The sequence below is a fragment of the Gymnoscopelus microlampas genome, assembly GCF_963454915.1.
Source record: "Gymnoscopelus microlampas genome assembly, chromosome: 11".
NCBI classification, from domain to species: domain Eukaryota; kingdom Metazoa; phylum Chordata; class Actinopteri; order Myctophiformes; family Myctophidae; genus Gymnoscopelus; species Gymnoscopelus microlampas.
In genome coordinates this window covers 1,045,662-1,071,025 of record NC_139948.1, presented here as the reverse complement: position 1 = coordinate 1,071,025, position 25,364 = coordinate 1,045,662, and the positions used below count along the sequence as shown (strand labels likewise).

At 43.5% G+C, this 25,364-nt stretch overlaps 1 protein-coding gene across 1 annotated transcript in view; it reads right to left on the bottom strand.

Annotated features, from left to right (window-relative positions):
- LOC311055770 (inositol 1,4,5-trisphosphate-gated calcium channel ITPR2-like) overlaps positions 1 to 25,364 on the bottom strand; it is a 110,739-nt gene that overhangs the window by 41,283 nt on the left and 44,092 nt on the right. Inside the window, exons 26-35 of the mRNA XM_084072036.1 lie at positions 24,475 to 24,588; positions 24,210 to 24,332; positions 23,404 to 23,604; positions 22,832 to 23,083; positions 20,197 to 20,322; positions 19,758 to 19,880; positions 18,718 to 18,838; positions 18,261 to 18,421; positions 13,829 to 13,971; positions 12,488 to 12,596 (exon numbers count right to left, since the gene is read on the bottom strand). Of these exons, the coding sequence (XP_083928162.1) occupies positions 12,488 to 12,596; positions 13,829 to 13,971; positions 18,261 to 18,421; positions 18,718 to 18,838; positions 19,758 to 19,880; positions 20,197 to 20,322; positions 22,832 to 23,083; positions 23,404 to 23,604; positions 24,210 to 24,332; positions 24,475 to 24,588 (1,473 nt within the window). The remainder of the gene's footprint in view (positions 1 to 12,487; positions 12,597 to 13,828; positions 13,972 to 18,260; positions 18,422 to 18,717; positions 18,839 to 19,757; positions 19,881 to 20,196; positions 20,323 to 22,831; positions 23,084 to 23,403; positions 23,605 to 24,209; positions 24,333 to 24,474; positions 24,589 to 25,364) is intronic.

Below are 25,364 nucleotides of genomic sequence, written 5' to 3'. Positions count from 1 at the left end.
CTTCTTCTCTCTCGCTCTCTCTCTTACTGCCTCTCTTTCTCACTGCCTCTCTCTCTCTCTCTCTCTCTCTCTCTCTCTCTCTCTCTCTCTCTCTCTCTCTCTCTCTCTGCCACTCTGTCACTGTCTGTCAGTCTGCCACTCTGTCACTCTGTCACAGTCTGTCTGTCTGCCAGTCTGCCACTCTGTCACTGTCTCTCTGTCTTCCAGTCTGCCAGTCTGCCACTCTGTCACTGTCTGTCTGTCTGCCAGTCTGCCAGTCTGCCACTCTGTCACAGTCTGCCAGTCTGCCACTCTGTCTTAGTCTGCCAGTCTGCCACTCTGTCAAAGTCTGCCAGTCTGCCACAGTCTGCCAGTCTGCCACTCTGTCACAGTCTGCCAGTCTGCCAGTCTGCCAGTCTATCACAGTCTGCCAGTCTGCCACTCTGTCACAGTCTGCCAGTCTGCCAGTCTGACACTCTGTCACTGTCTGTCTGTCTGTCTGTCTGCCAGTCTGCCACTCTGTCACAGTCTGTCTGTCTGTCTGTCTGTCTGCCACTCTGTCACAGTCTGCCAGTCTGCCAGTCTGCCACTCTGTCACTGTCTGTCTGTCTGTCTGCCAGTCTGCCAGTCTGCCACAGTCTGTCTGTCTGCCAGTCTGCCACAGTCTGTCACAGTCTGCCAGTCTGCCAGTCTGCCACTCTGTCACAGTCTGCCAGTCTGCCAGTCTGCCACTCTGTCACAGTCTGCCAGTCTGCCACTCTGCCACTCTGTCACAGTCTGCCAGTCTGCCATTATTCTCGAAACCGCTCATTGCTGCTTGCAGCTATATTTAAGGTTTCGAGGCCAATAGGCTCGAAGCCTTATTGCATTCCTTGGCTTTCATTATTATTATTATTATTCTTCCGCCGTATTTGCCAGTTCTGGCCTAACCGCGTGGTCACTTTTTATGAAATTCGGCAATATGGTAGAGGGCTATGCCAAACGGCGAAAACCCGAAACTCACAACCATTGGCCAAAGGGTGGCGCTGTAGCACTCAATTGAAATATGCCAACTTTGAACAGGTACAGCTCATGCCCTGTTCGACCTACAGCCATGAAACTTCGATACACACATGCGTCTCCTCATGCCTAACAACTTTCGCTGTTTGACTTTTGACCTCTGACCTTTAGATCTCCCACCATTTCGAATTCTATGAAAAGCAGTAAAAAGCAGTAAAAAAATCACTTCTCCTGGGATTTATGAGCAATCTGTACGAAACTGTATACACATGAACTTTGGACCAATGCCGACAAACGTAACTTAGCGGATTTTCCATAAGTGAAAACGTTAAGCTTTTATAAGCCAATGAAAATTGCAGCTTTTTTTAAATTATTCATCTGCCCCTAACACATACATGCAGACTCACATTTGTTTGACACTTTGCAATATTGTAGAGGGTCCTTCCAAGTATCACTGAAACCAATCTTACTCCAATTGGTCAAAGGGGGAAGCTATAGCAATTTTTTGAAAATGCAAACTTTAAACAGGCAAAAGTCATGCCTCGTTTGGCCGACAGCCGTTAAACCTGCTTACACATGTGCCTTGACTCATGAGGAACACATGTATCACTTTGACCAGTAAGCTCTGCCCTTAGATTGTCTGCAATTTTGAGCAGTTTGAAAAACATTTAAATCCAGGATTTCTGAGCAATTTGCATGAAACTGTGTCAAATACATGTTTGAGGCCCTTTTTCACAGGTTCAGGTGTGTTGGTTCAATAGCTTGATCGCTTAATCATCTGCCTTGAAACCATAGGGTAGCCGGTTCGAATCCCACCTCAGGTAGTCTTAATTATAATTGCATTGCACACAACATGACTATATCAATGAATACATGTGCAATTGTTAAAGATGACGAGAAATGAATACTTGAAAGTAGTTATTTTCAATGTATGACGTACTTCATTCGCGCTTTTGTTTTGTTTTGTTGGATTCTCCCTTTTCACTGTCTAAGGCTGTGTATTGGATAGCTCCACCAGTATGTGTGAGTCTCATGTGCCAAAGGTCCCTGGTTCGAATCCCACTTATTACAGTTCACATTTAAATTGCATTGTACAAAACATGACCCTGTTAATTCAGACATGTGCAATGTTTAGACAATAACACGAAATGCTTTTGAGAGTAGTTGTTTTTTATGTATGACATACTTTCTTGTGAAAATAGACGATCTACAATCTCACACCTTTTTAGATAGCAACGCGTTGTGAGCTTGTAGATCGACTATTTTCCACTAGTTTCCATTCCGAAATATATTGAGCAGTTTGAAAAACATTTAAACCAAGGATTTCTGAGCAATTTGCGTGAAAGTGTGTCATGTGTGTAAACTCCCTTTTCACTAGTACAGGTCTGTTGGCCCAATGGCTTAATCATCTGCCTTGAAACCACAGGGTTCCTGGTTCGAATCCCACGTCATGTAGAATTCATTATAATTGCATTGCACACAACATGACTGTATCAATGAATACATGTGCAATTGTTAACCAGTAAACTCCGCCCTTAGATTGTCTGCAATTTTGAGCAGTTTGAAAAACATTTAAATCCACTATTTCTGAGCAATTTGCGTGAAAGTGTGTCATGTGTGTGAACTCCCTTTTCATCAGTTCGGGTCTGTTGGCCCAATGGCTTAATCATCTGCCTTGATACCAGAGGGTCGCCGGTTCAAATCTCACCTCATGCAGACCTCAACTCAATTGCATTGCACACAACATGACTGTATCAATGAATGACCAATGCCGACAGACGTGAGCAAGCAGATTTTCCATAAGTGAAAACGTTAAGCTTTTTATAAGCCAATGAAAATTGCAGTTTTATGACAATTATTCATCTGCCCCTAAAACATACATGCAGACTCGCATTTGTTTGACACTTTGCAATATTGTAGAAGGTCATTCCAAGTATCACTGAAACCAATCTTACTCCAATTGGTCAAAGGGGGGCGCTATAGCAATTTTTTGAAAATGCAAACTTTAAACAGGCAAAAGTCATGCCTCGTTTGGCCGACAGCCGTTAAACCTGCTTACACATGTGCCTTGACTCATGAGGAACACATGTATCACTTTGACCAGTAAGCTCTGCCCTTAGATTGTCTGCAATTTTGAGCAGTTTGAAAAACATTTAAATCCAGGATTTCTGAGCAATTTGCGTGAAAGTGTGTCATGTGTTTGAACTCCCTTTTCACTAGTTCAGGTGTGTAGGTTCAATAGCTTGATAGCTTAATCATCTGCCTTGAAACCACAGGGTTGCTGGTTCGAATCCCACCTCAGGTAGACTTCATTATAATTGCATTGCACACAACATGACTGTATCAATGAGGAACATATCTATCACTTTGACCAGTAAGCTCCGCCCTTAGATTGTCTGCAATTTTGAGCAGTTTGAAAAACATTTAAATCCAGCATTTCTGAGCAATTTGCGTGAAAGTGTGTCATGTGTGTGAACTCCTTTTTCATCAGTTCGGGTCTGTTGGCCCAATGGCTTAATCATCTGCCTTGATACCACAGGGTCGCTGGTTCAAATCTCACCTCATGCAGACCTCAACTCAATTGCATTGCACACAACATGACTGTATCAATGCATGTGCAATGGTTAAAGATAACGAGAAATGCATACTTGAAAGTAGTTATTTTCAATGTATGACGTAATTCATTTGCCCTTTTGTTTTGTGTTGTTGGATTCTCCTTTCTCACTATCTGATGCTGTCGATTCAATAGCTCCACCAGTAGAGTGTGAGAGTGTCAACAGACACCATCAGGGAGGCCATATCTCTAGCTCAATGAGAAGAGAGGCAGCCTGTGAATCCATAGGTCGCTGGTTCGATCCCTGTCCCCAACAATGCGTTGAGGTGATCATCATTTGGAATTCCCCCTATTCCCATGGATTGGATCCACCCCTCTCACTCATCACCAATCACACCTGCCACATGCACAGTACAATTTTTAGGTACTTTTACTTTACTACTCTACTCTACTGCAATTACAGCAGATGACAGCTTTAGTTACTTGGTACTTTGCAGATGTAATTATTAATACAACACCTACAGTAACCACATACAGCCGATCTACAATGTGACGCGTTATGAGCTTGTATGTATATAATAAGCAACCCATGCTGTATGATAACTTACCACATATGAAATCCAATTCTGTCTATCCAATGGCTCAGTCTGTACTGTGGCCATAGCTGAGTGGTTAGTGAGCCCACCTAGGGAGCCAGAGGCCCTGGTTGCCCCAGGTACGATTCCAGGCCAGGCCAGCAAATGTGTCGATGAAATGAAATTTGTCCCTGAGCAAGACTCTTAACCCCTAATTGCTCACAGGCCCTCATTGGAAACAAGACCGCAAGGACTTTCATGAACGGACCTGGAATTATCCTTATCCTTTACACTGTCTACCCACAAGTCTATAGGTCCCTGGTTCAAACCTCAATTTAACCGGTCCAAATATAATTTACTGAACAAAAATCATGACTTTGTTAATTAATGCATGTTCACTTCTTCTCTCTCGCTCTCTCTCTTACTGCCTCTCTTTCTCACTGCCTCTCTCTCTCTCTCCCTCTCTCTCTCTCTCTCTCTCTCTTTCTTTTCTCTCTCTCTCTCTCTCTCTCTCTCTCTCTCTCTCTCTCTCTCTCTCTCTCTCTCTCTCCCCTTCTCTCTCTCTCTCCCTCTCCCTCTCCCTCTCCCTCTCTCTCTCTCTCTCTCTCTCTGTCACTGTCTGTCTGTCTGCCAGTCTGCCACTCTGTCACTGTCTGTCTGTCTGCCAGTCTGCCACTCTGTCACTGTCTGTCTGTCTGTCTGTCTGCCAGTCTGCCAGTCTGCCACTCTGTCACTCTGTCACAGTCTGTCTGTCTGCCAGTCTGCCACTCTGTCACTGTCTGTCTGTCTGCCAGTCTGCCACTCTGTCACTGTCTGTCTGTCTGCCAGTCTGCCACTCTGTCACTGTCTGTCTGTCTGCCAGTCTGCCAGTCTGCCACAGTCTGTCTGTCTGCCAGTCTGCCACTCTGTCACTGTCTGTCTGTCTGCCAGTCTGCCACTCTGTCACAGTCTGTCTGTCTGTTTGTCTGTCTGCCACTCTGTCACAGTCTGCCAGTCTGCCAGTCTGTCACAGTCTGCCAGTCTGCCACTCTGTCACTGTCTGTCTGTCTGTCTGCCAGTCTGCCAGTCTGCCATAGTCTGTCTGTCTGCCAGTCTGCCAGTCTGCCACAGTCTGTCACAGTCTGCCAGTCTGCCAGTCTGCCACTCTGTCACAGTCTGACAGTCTGCCACTCTGTCAAAGTCTGCCAGTCTGCCAGTCTGCCACTCTGTCACAGTCTGCCAGTCTGCCATTATTCTCGAAACCGCTCATTGCTGCTTGCAGCTATATTTAGGTTTCGAGAGCCTGTAAGGCTTCGAACCCTATTACATCTCTACACTTTCACTATTATTATTATTATTCTTCCGCCGTTTTTGCCAGTTCTGGCCTAACCGCCTGGTCACTTCTTATGAAATTCGGCAATATGGTAGAGGGCTATGCCAAACGGCGAAAACCCGAAACTCACAACCATTGGCCAAAGGGTGGCGCTGTAGCACTCAATTGAACATGCCAACTTTGAACAGGTACAGCTCATGCCCTGTTCGACCTACAGCCATGAAACTTCGATACACACATGCGTCTCCTCATGCCTAACAACTTTCGCTGTTTGACTTTTGACCTCTGACCTTTAGATCTCCCACCATTTCGAATTCTATGAAAAGCAGTAAAAAGCAGTAAAAAAATCACTTCTCCTGGGATTTATGAGCAATCTGTACGAAACTGTATACACATGAACTTTGGACCAATGCCGACAAACGTAACTTAGCGGATTTTCCATAAGTGAAAACGTTAAGCTTTTATAAGCCAATGAAAATTGCAGCTTTTTTTAAATTATTCATCTGCCCCTAACACATACATGCAGACTCACATTTGTTTGACACTTTGCAATATTGTAGAGGGTCCTTCCAAGTATCACTGAAACCAATCTTACTCCAATTGGTCAAAGGGGGGCGCTATAGCAATTTTTTGAAAATGCAAACTTTAAACAGGCAAAAGTCATGCCTCGTTTGGCCGACAGCCGTTAAACCTGCTTACACATGTGCCTTGACTGATGAGGAACACATGTATCACTTTGACCAGTAAGCTCTGCCCTTAGATTGTCTGCAATTTTGAGCAGTTTGAAAAACATTTAAATCCAGGATTTCTGAGCAATTTGCATGAAACTGTGTCAAATACATGTTTGAGGCCCTTTTTCACAGGTTCAGGTGTGTTGGTTCAATAGCTTGATCGCTTAATCATCTGCCTTGAAACCATAGGGTAGCCGGTTCGAATCCCACCTCAGGTAGACTTAATTATAATTGCATTGCACACAACATGACTATACCAATGAATACATGTGCAATTGTTAAAGATGACGAGAAATGCATACTTGAAAGTAGTTCTTTTCAATGTATGACGTACTTCATTCGCGCTTTTGTTTTGTTTTGTTGGATTCTCCCTTTTCACTGTCTAAGGCTGTGTATTGGATAGCTCCACCAGTAGAGTGTGAGTCTCATGTGCCGAAGGTCCCTGGTTCGAATCCCACTTATTACAGTTCACATTTAAATTGCATTGTACAAAACATGACCCTGTTAATTCAGACAAGTGCAATGTTTAGACAATAACACGAAATGCTTTTGAGAGTAGTTTTTTTTTATGTATGACATACTTTCTTGTGAAAATAGCCGATCTACAATCTCACACCTTTTTAGATAGCAACGCGTTGTGAGCTTGTAGATCGACTATTTTCCACTAGTTTCCATTCCGAAATATATTGAGCAGTTTGAAAAACATTTAAACCAAGGATTTCTGAGCAATTTGCGTGAAAGTGTGTCATGTGTGTGAACTCCCTTTTCACTAGTACAGGTCTGTTGGCCCAATGGCTTAATCATCTGCCTTGAAACCACAGGGTTCCTGGTTCGAATCCCACGTCATGTAGAATTCATTATAATTGCATTGCACACAACATGACTGTATCAATGAATGCATGTGCAATTGTTAACCAGTAAACTCCGCCCTTAGATTGTCTGCAATTTTGAGCAGTTTGAAAAACATTTAAATCCAGTATTTCTGAGCAATTTGCGTGAAAGTGTGTCATGTGTGTGAACTCCCTTTTCATCAGTTCGGGTCTGTTGGCCCAATGGCTTAATCATCTGCCTTGATACCAGAGCGTCGCCGGTTCAAATCTCACCTCATGCAGACCTCAACTCAATTGCATTACACACAACATGACTGTATCAATGAATAAACATGCAATTGTTAAATGAAACGCTTATTGAGAGTAGTTGTTTTCAATGTATGATGTACTTCATTCCCTCTTTTGTTTTGTTTTGTTTTGTTGGATTCTCCCTTCTCACTGACCAAGGCTGTGGATTGAATAGCTTGATCAATACAGTGTTAGTCTCATGTGCCAAAGGTCCACGGCTCAAACCCCACTTGTCACAGTTTACATTTAAATTGCATTATGCAAAACATGACCCTGTTAATTCAGACATGTGCACTTTGCTCTCTCTCTCTCTCTCTCTCTCTCTCTCTCTCTCTCTCTCTCTCTCTCTCTCTCTCTCTCTCTCTCTCTCTCTCTCTCACTCTGTCACAGTCTGTCTGTCTGTCTGCCTGTCTGCCACTCTGTCACTGTCTGTCTGTCTGCCAGTCTGCCACTCTGTCACTGTCTGTCTGTCTGTCTGTCTGTCTGTCTGCCAGTCTGCCAGTCTGCCACTCTGTCACTCTGTCACAGTCTGTCTGTCTGCCTGTCTGCCACTCTGTCACTGTCTGTCTGTCTGCCAGTCTGCCACTCTGTCACTGTCTGTCTGTCTGTCTGTCTGTCTGTCTGCCAGTCTGCCACTCTGTCACAGTCTGTCTGTCTGTCTGCCAGTCTGCCACTCTGTCACTGTCTGTCTGTCTGCCAGTCTGCCAGTCTGCCACAGTCTGTCTGTCTGCCAGTCTGCCAGTCTGCCAGTCTGCCACTCTGTCACTGTCTGTCTGTCTGCCAGTCTGCCACTCTGCCACTCTGTCACAGTCTGTCTGTTTGTCTGTCTGCCACTCTGTCACAGTCTGCCAGTCTGCCAGTCTGTCACAGTCTGCCAGTCTGCCACTCTGTCACTGTCTGTCTGCCAGTCTGCCACAGTCTGTCTGTCTGCCAGTCTGCCAGTCTGCCACAGTCTGTCACAGTCTGCCAGTCTGCCAGTCTGCCACTCTGTCACAGTCTGCCAGTCTGCCACTCTGTCAAAGTCTGCCAGTCTGCCAGTCTGCCAGTCTGCCACTCTGTCAAAGTCTGCCAGTCTGCCAGTCTGCCACTCTTGTCACAGTCTGCCAGTCTGCCATTATTCTCGAAACCGCTAATTGCTGCTTGCAGCTATATTTATTATTATTATTCTTCCGCCGTATTTGCCAGTTCTGGCCTAACCGCGTGGTCACTTTTTATGAAATTCGGCAATATGGTAGAGGGCTGTGCCAAACGGCGAAAACCCGAAACTCACAACCATTGGCCAAAGGGTGGCGCTGTAGCACTCAATTGAAATATGCCAACTTTGAACAGGTACAACTCATGCCCTGTTTGACCCAAAGCCATGAAACTTCGATGCACACATGCGTCTCCTCATGCCTAACAACTGTCACTGTTTGACTTTTGACCTCTGACCTTTAGATCTCCCACCATTTCGAATTCTATGAAAAGCAGTAAAAAGCAGTAAAAAAATCACTTCTCCTGGGATTTATGAGCAATCTGTACGAAACTGTATACACATGAACTTTGGACCAATGCCGACAAACGTAACTTAGCGGATTTTCCATAAGTGAAAACGTTAAGCTTTTATAAGCCAATGAAAATTGCAGCTTTTTTTAAATTATTCATCTGCCCCTAACACATACATGCAGACTCACATTTGTTTGACACTTTGCAATATTGTAGAGGGTCCTTCCAAGTATCACTGAAACCAATCTTACTCCAATTGGTCAAAGGGGGGCGCTATAGCAATTTTTTGAAAATGCAAACTTTAAACAGGCAAAAGTCATGCCTCGTTTGGCCGACAGCCGTTAAACCTGCTTACACATGTGCCTTGACTCATGAGGAACACATGTATCACTTTGACCAGTAAGCTCTGCCCTTAGATTGTCTGCAATTTTGAGCAGTTTGAAAAACATTTAAATCCAGGATTTCTGAGCAATTTGCATGAAACTGTGTCAAATACATGTTTGAGGCCCTTTTTCACAGGTTCAGGTGTGTTGGTTCAATAGCTTGATCGCTTAATCATCTGCCTTGAAACCATAGGGTAGCCGGTTCGAATCCCACCTCAGGTAGACTTAATTATAATTGCATTGCACACAACATGACTATACCAATGAATACATGTGCAATTGTTAAAGATGACGAGAAATGCATACTTGAAAGTAGTTCTTTTCAATGTATGACGTACTTCATTCGCGCTTTTGTTTTGTTTTGTTGGATTCTCCCTTTTCACTGTCTAAGGCTGTGTATTGGATAGCTCCACCAGTAGAGTGTGAGTCTCATGTGCCGAAGGTCCCTGGTTCGAATCCCACTTATTACAGTTCACATTTAAATTGCATTGTACAAAACATGACCCTGTTAATTCAGACAAGTGCAATGTTTAGACAATAACAAGAAATGCTTTTGAGAGTAGTTTTTTTTTATGTATGACATACTTTCTTGTGAAAATAGCCGATCTACAATCTCACACCTTTTTAGATAGCAACGCGTTGTGAGCTTGTAGATCGACTATTTTCCACTAGTTTCCATTCCGAAATATATTGAGCAGTTTGAAAAACATTTAAACCAAGGATTTCTGAGCAATTTGCGTGAAAGTGTGTCATGTGTGTGAACTCCCTTTTCACTAGTACAGGTCTGTTGGCCCAATGGCTTAATCATCTGCCTTGAAACCACAGGGTTCCTGGTTCGAATCCCACGTCATGTAGAATTCATTATAATTGCATTGCACACAACATGACTGTATCAATGAATGCATGTGCAATTGTTAACCAGTAAACTCCGCCCTTAGATTGTCTGCAATTTTGAGCAGTTTGAAAAACATTTAAATCCAGTATTTCTGAGCAATTTGCGTGAAAGTGTGTCATGTGTGTGAACTCCCTTTTCATCAGTTCGGGTCTGTTGGCCCAATGGCTTAATCATCTGCCTTGATACCAGAGCGTCGCCGGTTCAAATCTCACCTCATGCAGACCTCAACTCAATTGCATTACACACAACATGACTGTATCAATGAATAAACATGCAATTGTTAAATGAAACGCTTATTGAGAGTACTTGTTTTCAATGTATTATGTACTTCATTCCCTCTTTTGTTTTGTTTTGTTGGATTCTCCCTTCTCACTGACCAAGGCTGTGGATTGAATAGCTTGATCAATACAGTGTTAGTCTCATGTGCCAAAGGTCCACGGCTCAAACCCCACTTGTCACAGTTTACATTTAAATTGCATTATGCAAAACATGACCCTGTTAATTCAGACATGTGCACTTTGCTCTCTCTCTCTCTCTCTCTCTCTCTCTCTCTCTCTCTCTCTCTCTCTCTCTCTTTCTCTCTCTCTCTCTCTCTCTCTCTCTCTCTCTCTCTCTCTCTCTCTCTCTCTCTCTCTCTCACTCTGTCACAGTCTGCCACTCTGTCACTGTCTGTCTGTCTGTCTGTCTGCCAGTCTGCCAGTCTGCCACAGTCTGTCTGTCTGCCAGTCTGCCACAGTCTGTCACAGTCTGCCAGTCTGCCAGTCTGCCACTCTGTCACAGTCTGCCAGTCTGCCACTCTGTCAAAGTCTGCCAGTCTGCCAGTCTGCCAGTCTGCCAGTCTGCCACTCTGTCAAAGTCTGCCAGTCTGCCAGTCTGCCACTCTTGTCACAGTCTGCCAGTCTGCCATTATTCTCGAAACCGCTAATTGCTGCTTGCAGCTATATTGCTAATTGGTATTGTATTGTATAACATGTTATCGTTGATTTGTCTTAAAAGAGCAATCGTGGAATGAGCAACACAGCTAAATGTGTGGGTAGCATGTAAATCCTGTAAATCTCTGGAAGAAAGCTTATGGTTCCTCAGTGAAGCAAGGATGAGGAACTGGTCTTCTTGGGGTGTTGTGTCCCTGGGACGGCCACTTCATGGGTCTGTCTGTGACTTCACCAGTCTCACGCAAATAGGCTCTATGCACAGCAGCCATATTGGACAGAAATTGGGCCCCTTCCTTGCTTCCTTCACAGGTGTTACCAATGACACTAATGAAGGCTCTGTTCCATTTAGTGTAGCACAGTGGTTCCCAAACGTTTTAATTTCAAGGACCCCCATAACTCTGAGAGTGTACAAATGGAACCAAATGGGAGGGTCCATTTGGTTCCATTTGTACACTCTCAGAGTTACACCCTCTCAAGGAACCATGAGGGTCCCTTGACCACACTTTGAGACCCACTAGTATTTCTAGTGAGCCAACATGCACAATATCAGCACCCTGACTCTGTTTGACCAGAATGGAACAGAGCCTTCACCAGTCTCACGCAAATAGGCTCTATCTATCTATTAGTATCATTGGTAACACCTGTGAAGGAAGTCAGAAGAGACCCAATTTGTCTCCAAAATGGCTGCTGTGCATAGAGCCTATTGGTCCTAAGTTTGGAAATGGGTTATGGTACCAAATAATGATGCCACTCTGCGTAACGGAACATCAGTTTCTATTGATTGCACAGGCCTTATCCTGAAGGGACACATGTGGCATATTTCCATGGGGGCAGTGTTGCTGCTTAGAGCATACACAAACTCAACAAAGTTGCAGGACCCATGCTCAGGTGTCAGTCACACACCCGTGACAACTCACCAGCAGGAGCTGGCAGGGTACGGAACATGGCAGAAAATCAGAGCTAAGGCCAACCCCTCATGTGAACTAATAATATCATAAGTGAAGTGATTGGTTAAAAACCTTAACCAAGAACAGACATGGGAATATAAGCGACATGATTAGGGATGTCCGATATTATCGGCCTCCCGATATTATCGGCCGATATTAGCATAAAAATTGATATCGGAAAAATATCGGTATCGGTTTTTGAAAATTTTTTTTTTTTTTTTTTTTTTTTTGCTTTATAAATAAGTTACAGGAGTTCTTACTGTATATGGTGTGTGTGATATGAAATTTGAGCTTACCCTAATCACAATAATCCCCGCATATATCGGTATCGGTTGATATCGGTATCGGTAATTAAGAGTTGGACAATATCGGTATATCGGTTATCGGTAAAAAAGCCAATATCGGACAACCCTAGACATGATTGGTTAAACTGTTAGCATGGATAGCACAGACGAAAGGATTGATTAGTCTCCCTAGAGGGCGAGAACATAAAACCAAGAATAATGTTGATAGGCTGCTTCTCACAGGGCTTTATGGTCAGTGTTAGAGCTCCTCCATACAGCTCTGTGTTACTCACACATTCCCCCAGGCTTTCCTTCTTGTCCAGCATCTTTCTGAGAGACTGTAGAATCTTGATACAAAGCTGTTCTTCTTCCTCCATCAGCTTCTTGGTATGTTTGATTAATCTATGAGTGTGACATAGATCAGAATAATCAATCAATAAACCAATCATCTTTATTGGCCAAGTATACTTTCACACCACAAGGAATGTTACATTTGTCAATGCCTCATTGCCTCTCATATGTGTACTTACACAACAGAAACAGAACATGCAGATGCATAGCATATAGTATGTACCATAAAGAGTGCAACATGTAGGCAGCATTTCAAAAAGGGCTGCTCGGTAGAACGCAAATGTCCACCAGGGGGGCACACATCTTCCTCCCTCCATCATTGTGTGTGTGTGTGTGTGTGTGTGTGTGTGTGTGTGTGTGTGTGTGTGTGTGTGTGTGTGTGTGTGTGTGTGTGTGTGTGTGTGTGTGTGTGTGTGTGTGTGTGTGATGTGAAGTGATTGTTTTGGCATTGTGTAATGTGTACATGTATGAAAAGGACAATGGGGGAAGGCTAAGATAAAGGATACTGTGTTCCAGCAGTCTGAACCCAAGGAACGCTTGAGGGAAAACAGCACTTCTACGACAAACTTTTTTTTCAGCTGCTTTTGGAGGTGAGCTGAGCTCTATTCACCTGTTTCCTAGGCTTTTCACTTCCTGTGTGTGTTCCACTTCCTGTCGATTTGATCCAATGAAATCCAATGAAATTGGTCAGATGACTAATGATATCCAATGAAATCCGACAGGAAGTGGAAAACACACAGCCTAGGAAACAGGTGAATAGAGACCCCTCAAAATGATACTATTCAAAATTGGCATTGAATAGGCTCTATGCACAGCAGCCACATTGGACAGAAATTGGGCCCCTTCCTTGCTTCCTTCACAGGTGTTACCAATGACACTAATGAAGGCTCTGTTCCATTTAGTGTAGCACAGTGGTTCTCAAACTTTTTAATTTCAAGGACCCCCATAACTCTGAGATTGTACAAAGCGGGTCCATTTGGTTCCATTTGTACACTCAGAGGAACCATGAGGGTCCCTGGACCACACTTTGAGACCCACTAGTATTTCTAGTGAGCCAACATGCACAATATCAGCACCTTGACTCTGACCAGAATGGAACAGAGCCTTCATTAGTGTCATTGGTAACACCTGTGAAGGAAGTCTTTCAATTTTTCTCTGGCTGCTGTGCATATAGCCTATTGACATGGACAATATATTGGACAATATGAGCAGTAATACATACAGCCAATTCACAGCTGTTCATCTCAATTTCCATATTACTTAAAATGTGTACAGAAACGTACTTGGACATGAAGGCTTGGCTCTCACAGAGCATGCGAGCAGCCTCTGGAAACAGCAGCTCAGGGCAGCAGAGAACGTCCACCAGTACAGAGAACTCTGCCTGCATCTTAGAGCTGAACTGCTTCTCCAGACAGGAAACCACCCCCTATATACACAGCACACATAACAAACACAAACACTTTAATAATAGTAATAATAATCATCATCATCATCATTTATTTAATATATTGAATCCCCCAATATAATGTTACTATCGGGCCCAACCTTGTACCTCCATATTTCTTCTTTTTGTCTCCGCCAGGCCGAAAGGCATGGCGAGAGTATGTTTTACCCCCTGTCCGTTCGTCCGTGGGTCCGTGTGTGTGTGTGTGTGTGTGTGTGTGTGTGTGTGTGTGTGTGTGTGTGTGTGTGTGTGTGTGTGTGTGTGTGTGTGTGTGTGTGTGTGTGTCTGTGAACAGCTAATCTCTGGCACCGTTGGCTTGATCGCAGCGAAACTGTGCACACAAACACAAATTGGCACACATGATATCTATAGTCATGTGATCAAGACAGATCTGTTTGATTTTTCATCATTTCCATCCTGATTGGCTAAGATTGACATCTAAAGTTTAGAGGAGTGGCCCGTTTTGAACAAAATGCAGCAAATCATGAACGCAGCGTCCGATTGCGGTGAAACTTTGCACGCACATACGCACTACGTTGAGGAACAAATGCCACATCATGCAAATCGTTACACATTGTCTTTATAGTCAAGTGATCAAGATGGTTCCGTCAGATTTTTCCTATTCCATCCTGATTGGCGAATTCCAAACATTGCTGGCCCACAACAACCTACCTGACCTGGCTTCGAGGAGCACTTTTTCTAGTTTTAATGTAATTTTATATTTGTTATATAACAGTGTCACACGCAAAAGTAACAAACAAAGGCAATCTACGTTCACAATGTGTCACGTTGCAACACGTTGCTTGGGGATCTGGTATTTTCACCTTTTTCTTTCTTCTTTTTTTTCGGTTTCATCTCACTGGATTGGTTCGCAGTCGAGTGTGAAACGGCTGGGATGAGGCCATGGTTCTCAGCAGGATACCGGTGGATTACCCACTAGGTACAGAATGAGCCCTTATCCCAAGTGACTTGTTCAAGAATGAGGGAAGGATGGAGCGGAAGAGTAACCGGAGAATCAAAGCGATACTGGTTTTCGCTGTATGGCACTGCACAAAAAGAGAGCTGAGCCAGAAGGCAAAGCTCTCGATATAAAGTTTTATCTTCATTCCTACAATTGCCACGTTCATGAAATGTTGGTCATGGCCCAAAGAACAAGATCGCGGATTGAAGCGGCTGAAATTAGTTTTCTCACAGGGGTGGCTGGCATCTCCTGTAGTGATAGGGTAAGAAGCTGAGTCAACCAGGAGAGACTTGGGCCCCTATTTTTGTCACTGCTATACCCGCAGCCGTTGCCCACTTGCCGTGAATGTCTGCCCATTACCTGTGAAAAATGGATGTGCCACTATACCCGCTCGCTATTCATTATGCTGACTCCACTATTTGCGCCTGGAGGTGTGGGCGTGTTGTCGCATTATCCCCAAGATTGCTATTTTACCCACACACGTTTTGGTCAGTGCATAGTGGAATCTAAAACCACCCGCAATGCCAAATTGGTTTGGTAGGGCGCGCCTGCAATGGACAGACGGCCAGGGCGCACAGTGGCACATTCGAGGTCTCCCTCTCACCTAATTCTCAACAAATCTATGTGATTATAAATTTCCTATAATCAGCAGAAGTGAGTGTCAATTCCTTGTGTCAATTGTTTTTATATAAGATGATAGTCTATTCAAAGAAGACAATTTGTGCGGCGCACAATGCAATGCTCTCCAAATTACACACTTGAGTTTTATTCATCGATTAGCAGGAAATAATGAACTGATTACAAAAATATAAAAGTCTCTCTAATCAGTAAGTATGTAGGTGATACGTATGCCTATCAAATGTGGTTTTATTGAAAGGTAAACAAGGGCTAGTATAGAGCTTAAACCAAACGTCGGGTGTATGATGTCCATGTTAAATCCCCACAGTGCGGCTGCAGCGAGCTGTTGCCAGAATTTGTGAGAGGACTAAGCAACCAGGTCTATAAAAACAAGCCCAAAAGAAGCGACTATAATACATGAGCACTTCAAACCTATATATGTCGGCCATTAAATAATGTGCAAATTTATGTATGTTGGCTATTTGAAAATAGCCGATCTACAAACTCACCACTGCACTACCATTATTTGCAAGCAACTTTACAGGGGGAAAAAGCGACAAACGTTTGCGGGGGAACGCCCCTTGCACGGATTTAGCCAGTTAGGCCCTTTATAGGGCCCTTGGAGTAAAAGAACTGCTCTTTTCTGTACATAGAAAGGAGCCAGTTAAGTTGGTTCAGGCATCTAGTAGGAGACGCCTCCTGGTCGCCTCCCTAGGGACGTCTTCATGCACATCCAGCTGGGAGAAGGCCACGTGGCAGACTAAGGACCAGATGGGGGGATTCCACTTGGAACGCATCTGGATCCCCCAGTATGAAGTAGCTATATTGTTGCTCGGGAAATAAAGGAAAGTCTGGAATTCTCTGTTGGAACTATTGCCTCAGTGACCTGAGTCCGGATAAACAGATTAGATGGATGGATGGATGGATGAGACATTTTTTTACTTTTCAGTAATGCCAGTCTGTCTGTGAGTTTTATAAATATTTCACCAATGAAACGTATTAACAAGAGCTTGTGACTAAATAATAACTACATTGAATCTCCTAAAAATGAACCGTTTTGGACATTTCAGCCCGACAACGACGATATACTGTTTATATTAACATTTATTGCAGGGAATAAAGGCCGATGTAGTTTATGCTTAGTTGGAGCGACAAATGTTGAATGTCATGTCAAACTACGCGTCTCGCAGCGTTATGAGTTTTTGTATTGTCTGCCATAGGTGTCACAACAGCGTTGCCACAAAACATAAACAAGGAAGTGAATGTAGTCTTGTGCATCTTCCCAACCAATCACCGTACGCGCCTGCCTGTTTTTCCAGAGGTACACAACACCTTCGGCGGAGGTCCTCCTCAACATATTCTTTGTCATTTGACGTCCCTTTCGTAGCACGACACGTCGGTCAACACTTGTCGCTCAGAGAACGCATTGGCCTTAACCAATTAAGACCTGAGGACGATAATAAAATGTCTTCTAAATTCTAACAGTTTTCTGAAAAACGTATGTTGCTATATATCGTTGCTGTCGGGCAGAAACCTCTCATCTCCATATTTTAACTTTTTGTGTTTTTCCGTGAATTAATGCCCTACTTGGTAATGCTACAGCGGCACACAAAAACATCAAAAGTAGCAGATTTACAAGCGCGTTTCGGGCTTGTAGATCTGCTACTTTTGCTACCTTTGAATTTGATTCCTGAAAAGTAACAGTTTCAGACATGACGGTTCAACCCGACAGAGATGATATATAGCTAAAATCTAAAAATGACACAGATGTTTTAATGGGTTAATACTCCAATGGAATATAGCCTGACTCTCATAGGAATAAACCTGAAGTCTCCCCCTCTCATCCACAGTCACCAACCTGGGTGTGAAAATGGACCCGCACCTCAACTTCGAGGCACACATTAAACACCTCTGTAAAACGTCCTTTTTTCACCTCAGGAACATCTCCACACTCCGCTCCACACTCACCCTGCCAGATGCTGAGAAACTCGTCCACGCCTTTATCTCCTCCAGGCTGGATTACTGCAATGCACTACTCATCGGGATCCCTAGCAAGAGCCTCCAAAGGCTCCAATACATCCAAAACAGCGCTGCTAGGGTCCTGATGAGAGTGCGAAAATTTGACCATATCACACCCACCCTCCGCTCACTTCACTGGCTCCCCATCTCCTTCAGGACCGAATACAAGATTTCCCTTCTCACCCATCAGTGCATTTACGGCAACGCCCCCCCCTACCTCAAAGAACTCCTCACCCCAAAACCTGCCACATGAAGCCTCCGCTCCAACAACACCAACCTTCTTGTTGTGCCTGACACCAACCTCCGCACCATGGGCGACCGGGCCTTCTGGCACACAGCCCCATCTCTGTGGAATGCCCTCCCAGACCACCTGAGAGCGCCACAGTCCACTGATGCTTTTAAAAATGGACTGAAAACCTACCTTTTAAAAAAAGCATTTTTCTAATTTTTCACGGACTTTGATTGTTTTTCGTAAGAGTTTTAAATTCTAAATGTTGGCCCTCTTAGTTTAGCCTGGTTGGGTCTTTTAAAATTGTTTTGTTGCCTATGCTGCTTTTATGCTCTGCTTTTAATCTGTAGCACTCTGAGATTCGTGAGAATGTAAAGTGCGTTATAAATAAAATGTATTATTATTATTATTATTAAGTCATAATTACGAGAACGGCATAAGCACCTGCAGCTTCTCTATGTCGTTTTTGTAGTCAGGGCCGCCCAGAGACTCCTTGCGGGACTGTGTGCAGGCTGACGTCCTCCATTCTTTTGCGACCCGCTGTGCCATGTAGTTGTGAACCTGGATGTCCAGCTCCACAGGGATGGGTATGGCTTGTGTCTTGGCTGGGATAGAGGAAAGGCCATTAAATACGTTTGCTCAGTCAACTTTGACTAAAAGTGTGGAATCATATTTGACTTAGGGTACTCAAGCTGTAGACAATCGTCTATAATAATAATAACAATAATAATAACTACTGAGAAAGGCCCTGTCACCCCAGGCTTGTTTCTTTGTCTTGGAAACATCCATGAGGTTGGCATCACCCGACCTGAGGGAGCGGTCTTGTAGGTGGTGACCGTCTCAGTGTACACATTCTGTTCAACCCCACCAAAGCTGAAGAAATGCAGGGACCAACACTCACCCACATCTGCCAGTGTTTTGATACAGCTCTCAATGTTTGTCTTCTGAGTCGAGGTGATCCAGGCACAGTCGTACATCCTGATGGCAGACTCCAGCAGCTGCATGAAGATGGACTTGTTTACCTGGTTGGAGTGGAAGGAGCATGAGACTTGTTTTCCCCTTTTTCGCACAAAGGCCTGTGTGCCACATCTATCACTGTTTTCATCATCTATCACTGAGTTGCAGCCTATGTTCTGCACCTGCTGCTATTTTAACCTCTCCTTATTGATGCATCTCATATCTACGTGTACATACAATACCTAGTACTATTTGCACTTATGTATTATAGCTTAGATTGTTTTTTAACTGTTTCTAGTGCACACAGAAAAAAAAATACCACTTCTTTACACCTGTAAACCTGTGATGTGACAATAAAGTTGATTAGATCTTGAAAAAAGAACATTTCCTCTGTGGGAGTAGACAACCTCTGTTTAAAGCATCAGCTGCTGAAAAAATGAATGTTGATAGAAACAAAAATATGTTTCACTACATCCCATCTGTGATGGAAGCAGTCACCTTGTGAGCCCCCCCCCCCCTCACAATGTGACCCCCAAAATAAGGGAGGGATGTCCACCTAGGTCACAGCCAATCATAGGTGGCTTATTGCACATGCTCAGTAGCATTACTCGAGATAGGGAGGAGGGAGGGGGGATCTCCCCCCTCCCAAATTGTGGAAATCCAGGTTAGGGCTGAAGGTGTGATTTTCTGGCAGCAGCCCCAGCAGGGGGTCACACATACTTAATTTGGTACGATACCGGTCTTTACTGACTAAGAAAACTTTGACTTTTCCGAGTGGTTTAGCTCATGTAAATACAGGAATTTTCACTGAATTTACATCTCCTTTTCATCTGTTTTCATGGCCGGAAACCTTGTTTTTTGCGCTGTGTCTGCTGTCAAGTATTACTCTAAGTTAAAAGTTGGCCAAGGACGGATGTGCTCACCAATGAGTCTTTGTCTCCACGCTCCACACTTCAGCTTTCTCTTAGACTTAGATATAAGTACCTGGAGGCTGAAGTTGTTGACAGAGAACTGGGAGTTGAAGAAGCCTTTGACAACAGCCATCACTGTGTCTGTCACATACTTCTCCAGTGCCAGGTTACGGTCTGTGGTGGTGCTGTCACACACCTGAACGAGTGAAAAGCAAAGCGGAAATGCTCATTAAAGCACAATGGTAGAGGTTTGGGTTGTGCAGTTACCCTGCCATGACTCCAATATTGGCGAGATAGCTTCAATGCTGATCTCTGTTTTCTTTTTTTCTTTTTTTTACTTACAGTATGTTGCTATATTATTAGTGTATATATATATATATATATATATATTCAAAGATTTGCACACATTTTCACGATTTCTTAAAAAAAAATAGCAGATCAGTATATCTGCTATTTTTGAATATCCAAAGAAAACAAACAAAGCAGATTCTGTCAATGTGTATTTGTCTTACAGTGGACATGTCCATCAGGAAGTTTTCAAAAAGCTTCCGGACGTGGTCGGAGGTGTAGATCTCCTTCATTTCAACCTCGGCGTCCACGTAGCAGTGATTAACAAAGTTCACGTAGGCCGTTTTCACCTACATGACAAAAACAATCCAAAAGATGCAATTGAGTGACCAGTAGGCTAAACAACCATGCATTTACCACAGAGAGGCCCCCTTTTCCACTAAAAGGGCTTTGGCTCTAGAACTGGTTCCATTCTAGATTCATGGAACCTTGGTGCTTTCACGGAACCGGCCACGAACTGGCCACCAGACGACTTCACCCATTTTCAATGTATCTTCTTCATATAATTGGTCCTCACTAATGCTCATTATAATGTGGTATAATTTTTTTCTACTCACGCTGTGTCCCAGAGGAGGGCTGTGGACATTTCAGAAACCCGCCTACCAGTGACATCATCGATGGGGAATGCAAGCTAATAGAAACGGCAGGCTTTCTATTCCTGAAAAGTTAGCATGCTATAATGAAAGCCATTGTTCTCACGTTAATAAAAAAATAATAATTGAAATCTTGTTTGAAAAATAAATCTGCGGACCGTCACTGGTAGGCAAGTTTCTGAAGTGTCCACAGCCCTATATGAGACACTGACTAAGTAGATTTTTTTTTACCATTTTTTCATGAGCATTAATGAGGACCAATTATATGAAGATAAGTTGAACATGGGTGAAGTCGTGCTTTAAAGGTGTAGTGAAATGAAAAAATATGTTTTTCACACTTTTAGAGCATATCCGTGGTCATCATATGGGCATACATAACAATATATGGCAAAAAAAAAAAAAAAAATTGTGTATTTTTATATCTAAAGTCCCTAAAAAGACAATCTTAATTACTTCCTGTAAACGAAAACGTGCTGCGTGATGACATAACGCAGCCTTCATGAATATAAATTAATCTTGATTACATGCACCTGTTTGATTCCCATAGCTGCACGTTCTTCAAACACAGCTGATTTTAATTACAGAGCTACTCTGTTTTTAATCTCATTGAAGATGAGTGTATTACTCATTTTAATTCATCTTCATCTGCACACTAAAATATGTATCTGAAAACATAATAGGTTAGAAATAAGCCAGGTAGTAGCAAACGTGCTTCACTGGCCGTCTCTCTCTCACTTGTAAACAAACACTAGCCGTGTTGCGCAAAGCTGAAGTGATTGAGATCCAAAGTCCCATAGCCTGAAGGGATGGGACCTTCTGATTGGTTTAGAGTCGGTTGAGCCGACGTTTCAGACTGAACCTTCACAATAAAATTACCGAAAATGTCACTGCAGTGCATCTTTAAGCAAATATTGTAATTGTGAGCGGCATAGCTGAATGGTTAGAGAGCCCTGCCTGGGGAGAGTGAGTCTCTAGTTGCCCCAGGCAATGTGTCGAATATGACCGGTGGAAGTGTCCATTTCACAGGGGGATTTCAATTGTCAATGGCAGTTACAGTTTCTGTCACGGCCTTGGACTTTATTATTTAGCCATTGCCTGGCCTTTTAAGGTCTTGGACTTATTAGGCCTTGTTCTGTTGTTCTGTATCTAGTCTTGTTATTTATTATTCTGTTGTTGCCCTGCTTTTGTGTACCTTTATTTTGTAGTATTGTTCTGTGCCTTCCTGTCTGCCCCTGTAGTTCTGTACCTGCCTTGTCTAACCGGTCCTGTGATTGCCAGTAGTCTCGCGTAGCCAGACAACTATTCCACAATCTCTGAATGCTATAGAGTCTGGAACTACAACTCCCAAAATCCGAGAGAGGAAACTGGCACTTCCGTTCACGAAAATATATTTTAAAATATCTTTACACTTTACTTTTTAATTTCCATTTCTGCTAAGCAGCAAGCTAAATATACTATGATTTGTATTTATATTAGGATACATTTGCGCGACTGTAAAGACGAAACGGAAGTGGGAGGAGGCTCCACATCCGGTTTACATTCTAATCATGATCAGAGCTTCCGAGTCCCAGACTGTATGACCGGAAACATTTGAAAATTGTGGGAGGCAACAGTCTGGTAACGCGAGACTAGATTGCCAGTGTTTCCACCTGTGTCCTCTTAGTTCCCAAGCCTATCCCAGTGTTGATTGTACAGTTGTGTGTGTGTCTAGTTAGTCCTTGTGCATGTATACCTCCCTGTTCTCAGGGTTGCTAGTTCATTGAGTTATGTTACTTGTGTTGTATCTTGAGTTGAGTGCTGTTAAGTTTGTATTCCTGTTCTTTAAGTTAATAAATACTTTGAACCAATCTTTTCAGCCTCTGTCTCTCCTCCTTTTAGGTCCTGCATCCTGCCCTGACTCAAACCGTGACAGTTTCCCATTTCTTTTCTTGTTTTTATGATGATTTTTTTATTTTGTTTGTATATCGCTTCTGCATCTTCCAACCTGTAGGATAGTGACACGCTCACTTTGGTTCCCCGTTAAGGTCAAGAAATAACAAGTTTTTTTTTTTGGTTCCAGTTCCGCACCAACTTTTATGGTTCTGATTCTGAACCAATAAATTTATTGGAAACACTCTGAACTGGTTCAAAATTAGGCGGAAACAAATTACGGAACTGTTTCGGTGGAAAAGGGGCCAGATCATTTTTCAATCAGTGCACCCCTCACCTCTGGTATGCAGTGAACATCCGCAACTACTTTAACGATGTCGTCCAGGGGTAGCAGAGTGATGCAAGGCAGCTCTGTGAGGATGTTCTTGCCCTCGGTGCAGGCAGCCAGCAGCTCCACCAGGGCTATGTGGTAGGCCAGGGCCCCGTCCGTGTCGGCCCGCTCCCCCTCGCTACACATCATCCGCAGCAGCTCCTGGAAGGAGGAGCGCGTATTGTAGAACACCAGCACATCCTCACCTCTGCTGACCAGCTGGACAGACACACACACACACACACACACACACACACACAAGAATAACCAATCTACAAGCTCACAACGCCTCGCAATTTGAGGCGTTGTGAGCTTGTCAATTTTTTCACAATATTTATCTGTGGAACCGAGTCAAACTAAATCTAATCCCTCAACTCCTACAGTTCCAAGTGCTTGTCAGGGTGGGGGGTCCCCAGTTCAAATACGATCATTTGGGAGGGTTCACAGCCTGAAAAGGTTGAGAACCACTGCCTTAGAACACAGTTGTACACAGTGTACATAACTGACACGTGACAAAAGATCCATGTCATTATTCTCACCTCTGTCATGACTTTGCTCTGACACTTCTTGATGCACTTGCTGTCGGCTTTCACAATGGTCTGCAGGAACTTCAGGTACTGAACATGTCTCCCGTGTGTCTCAATGCAGTGGACAAAGTGGCGGACTACGTGATCACTGATCTCATCACACAGAGGGTAGTTGTCCGCGAAGATGCAACATAAAGTCTCAGCTTCCTGCAACTGGATGAAAAGAAGTGATAGTTAAATATTCTGTAAAGTAATGTTGGTATACGCACATGCATTGTCTTGAGTCACTGGGCAAAATATAGAGAATAGAGAATGAAATATCAATGAACTTGGTTTCAGTTCAGGCCTTGTCCACAGAAAGGATTGTTTGAGCTCCCAAAATTCACATTTCTATGATAAGCAGCAAGCATCGTGTTTCATCGTATTTCCAAAGCACTCTGCCGCTCAAAAAACACCTTCTGTAGACCAGGTCCCTCACATTAACTCATCTATAGTGTACTAATGCATATTGTAAAGAAACATATTGTCGGGCAGAAACCTCTTATCTCCATATTCTAACTTTTTATGTTATTTTCGTAAATGAACGGCTTACTTGATCATACTACAGGATTGCACAAAAGTATCAAAGATCCATAAGCTTGTATATCTGTTACTTTTGCTGTTTTTGAATTTGAAGCAGTTTTGGACATACAGTATGACGTTTCCACCCTTCAGAGACGTGATGTGCTGTTGCTACGTTTATAACTAATGGCATACTAATGTTAATGTAACAGACCTACCTATAATAATCAGTAAGGAAGGATAACAGGTTAGCGTACCCCTGGGGTGAGGAACAGGTTAAGGTGTTTATGGAGCAGAACTTGGTTCTGAGGGTTCCCTTGGCAGAAGTTCTGGAGAAATGTATGGGCAAGGCTCATGATCTCGTTCATCTTCTCATCCGTCTGAGAATCGATACAGCCCACACAAAGAGAGACACGGTTTGAAGGCAGGACAAAGCGGACAACAAGAAATGGACAGATGATTAAAAAAAAAGCAACATTTCAGTATCATAGGAGAGGGGAACAAGCTGTTCAACTGGCTCACCTTCTCATAGAGGATCTGTAGAAGGTCCAACACCACATTGTGAGCCCCCATGTTCTTCAGTAGCCTACGGTTCTTCTTACCAAGGTAACATTGCTCACTGAGGCGAAGTAGAATCTAACGATCAGGCACACATGCGCGCACGCGTTAATGAATACACAACAGACTGTCAAGGCTGTGTAAGTCTGCTGCACACCGTTCATACATGCATCAGTATGTGACAAATACAGCCTTTGACTCTTAAAGTAGCTACATGCTACCACCATCCGGCATCCGACGCGCCCATTTTCTTCGCATGGCTCATCCGAAAAGAGTTCTTATTGATACACCTTTCATTCTCCATACTGCCAGCTGAACTGCTGACTTCAAAAAGGTTGCTGAACCTAACCCATTAAAACAAATGGGTCCTTTAATCACCGTTAATTAGTGCAGTGGTTCTCAACCTGTGGGTCGGGATCCCCAGAAGGGTCCCCACATCATTTTTGGGGGATCCCCAGATGACTGGTGAATTTAATTTAATAATAAAACAACATATAAAGAAAGAAAGAAAAGAAAATTATTATTTCATCAAAAGTAATCAACAAACTATACTATAAAATCACACCCTGTGTGAAGGAAGCGGTGCCTTTGATGAGTGGCCTCCTGGTGGCGCTATAATAGGGCGGGGCGGGGCTTAAGCAATTAATGCTCGTCCCTATTGGTGGTGTAAGTCCACATACCAAATTTGGACTTGGTGGAATGCTGCAAACTGGAGTTATAGCTGTTTAAAGCCAGTGGCCTCCTGGTGGCGCTATAATAGGGCGGGGCGGGGCTTCAGCAGTCAATGCTCGTCCCTATTGGTGGTCTAAGTCCACATACCAAATTTGGACTTGCTGGCATGCTGCGAACTGGAG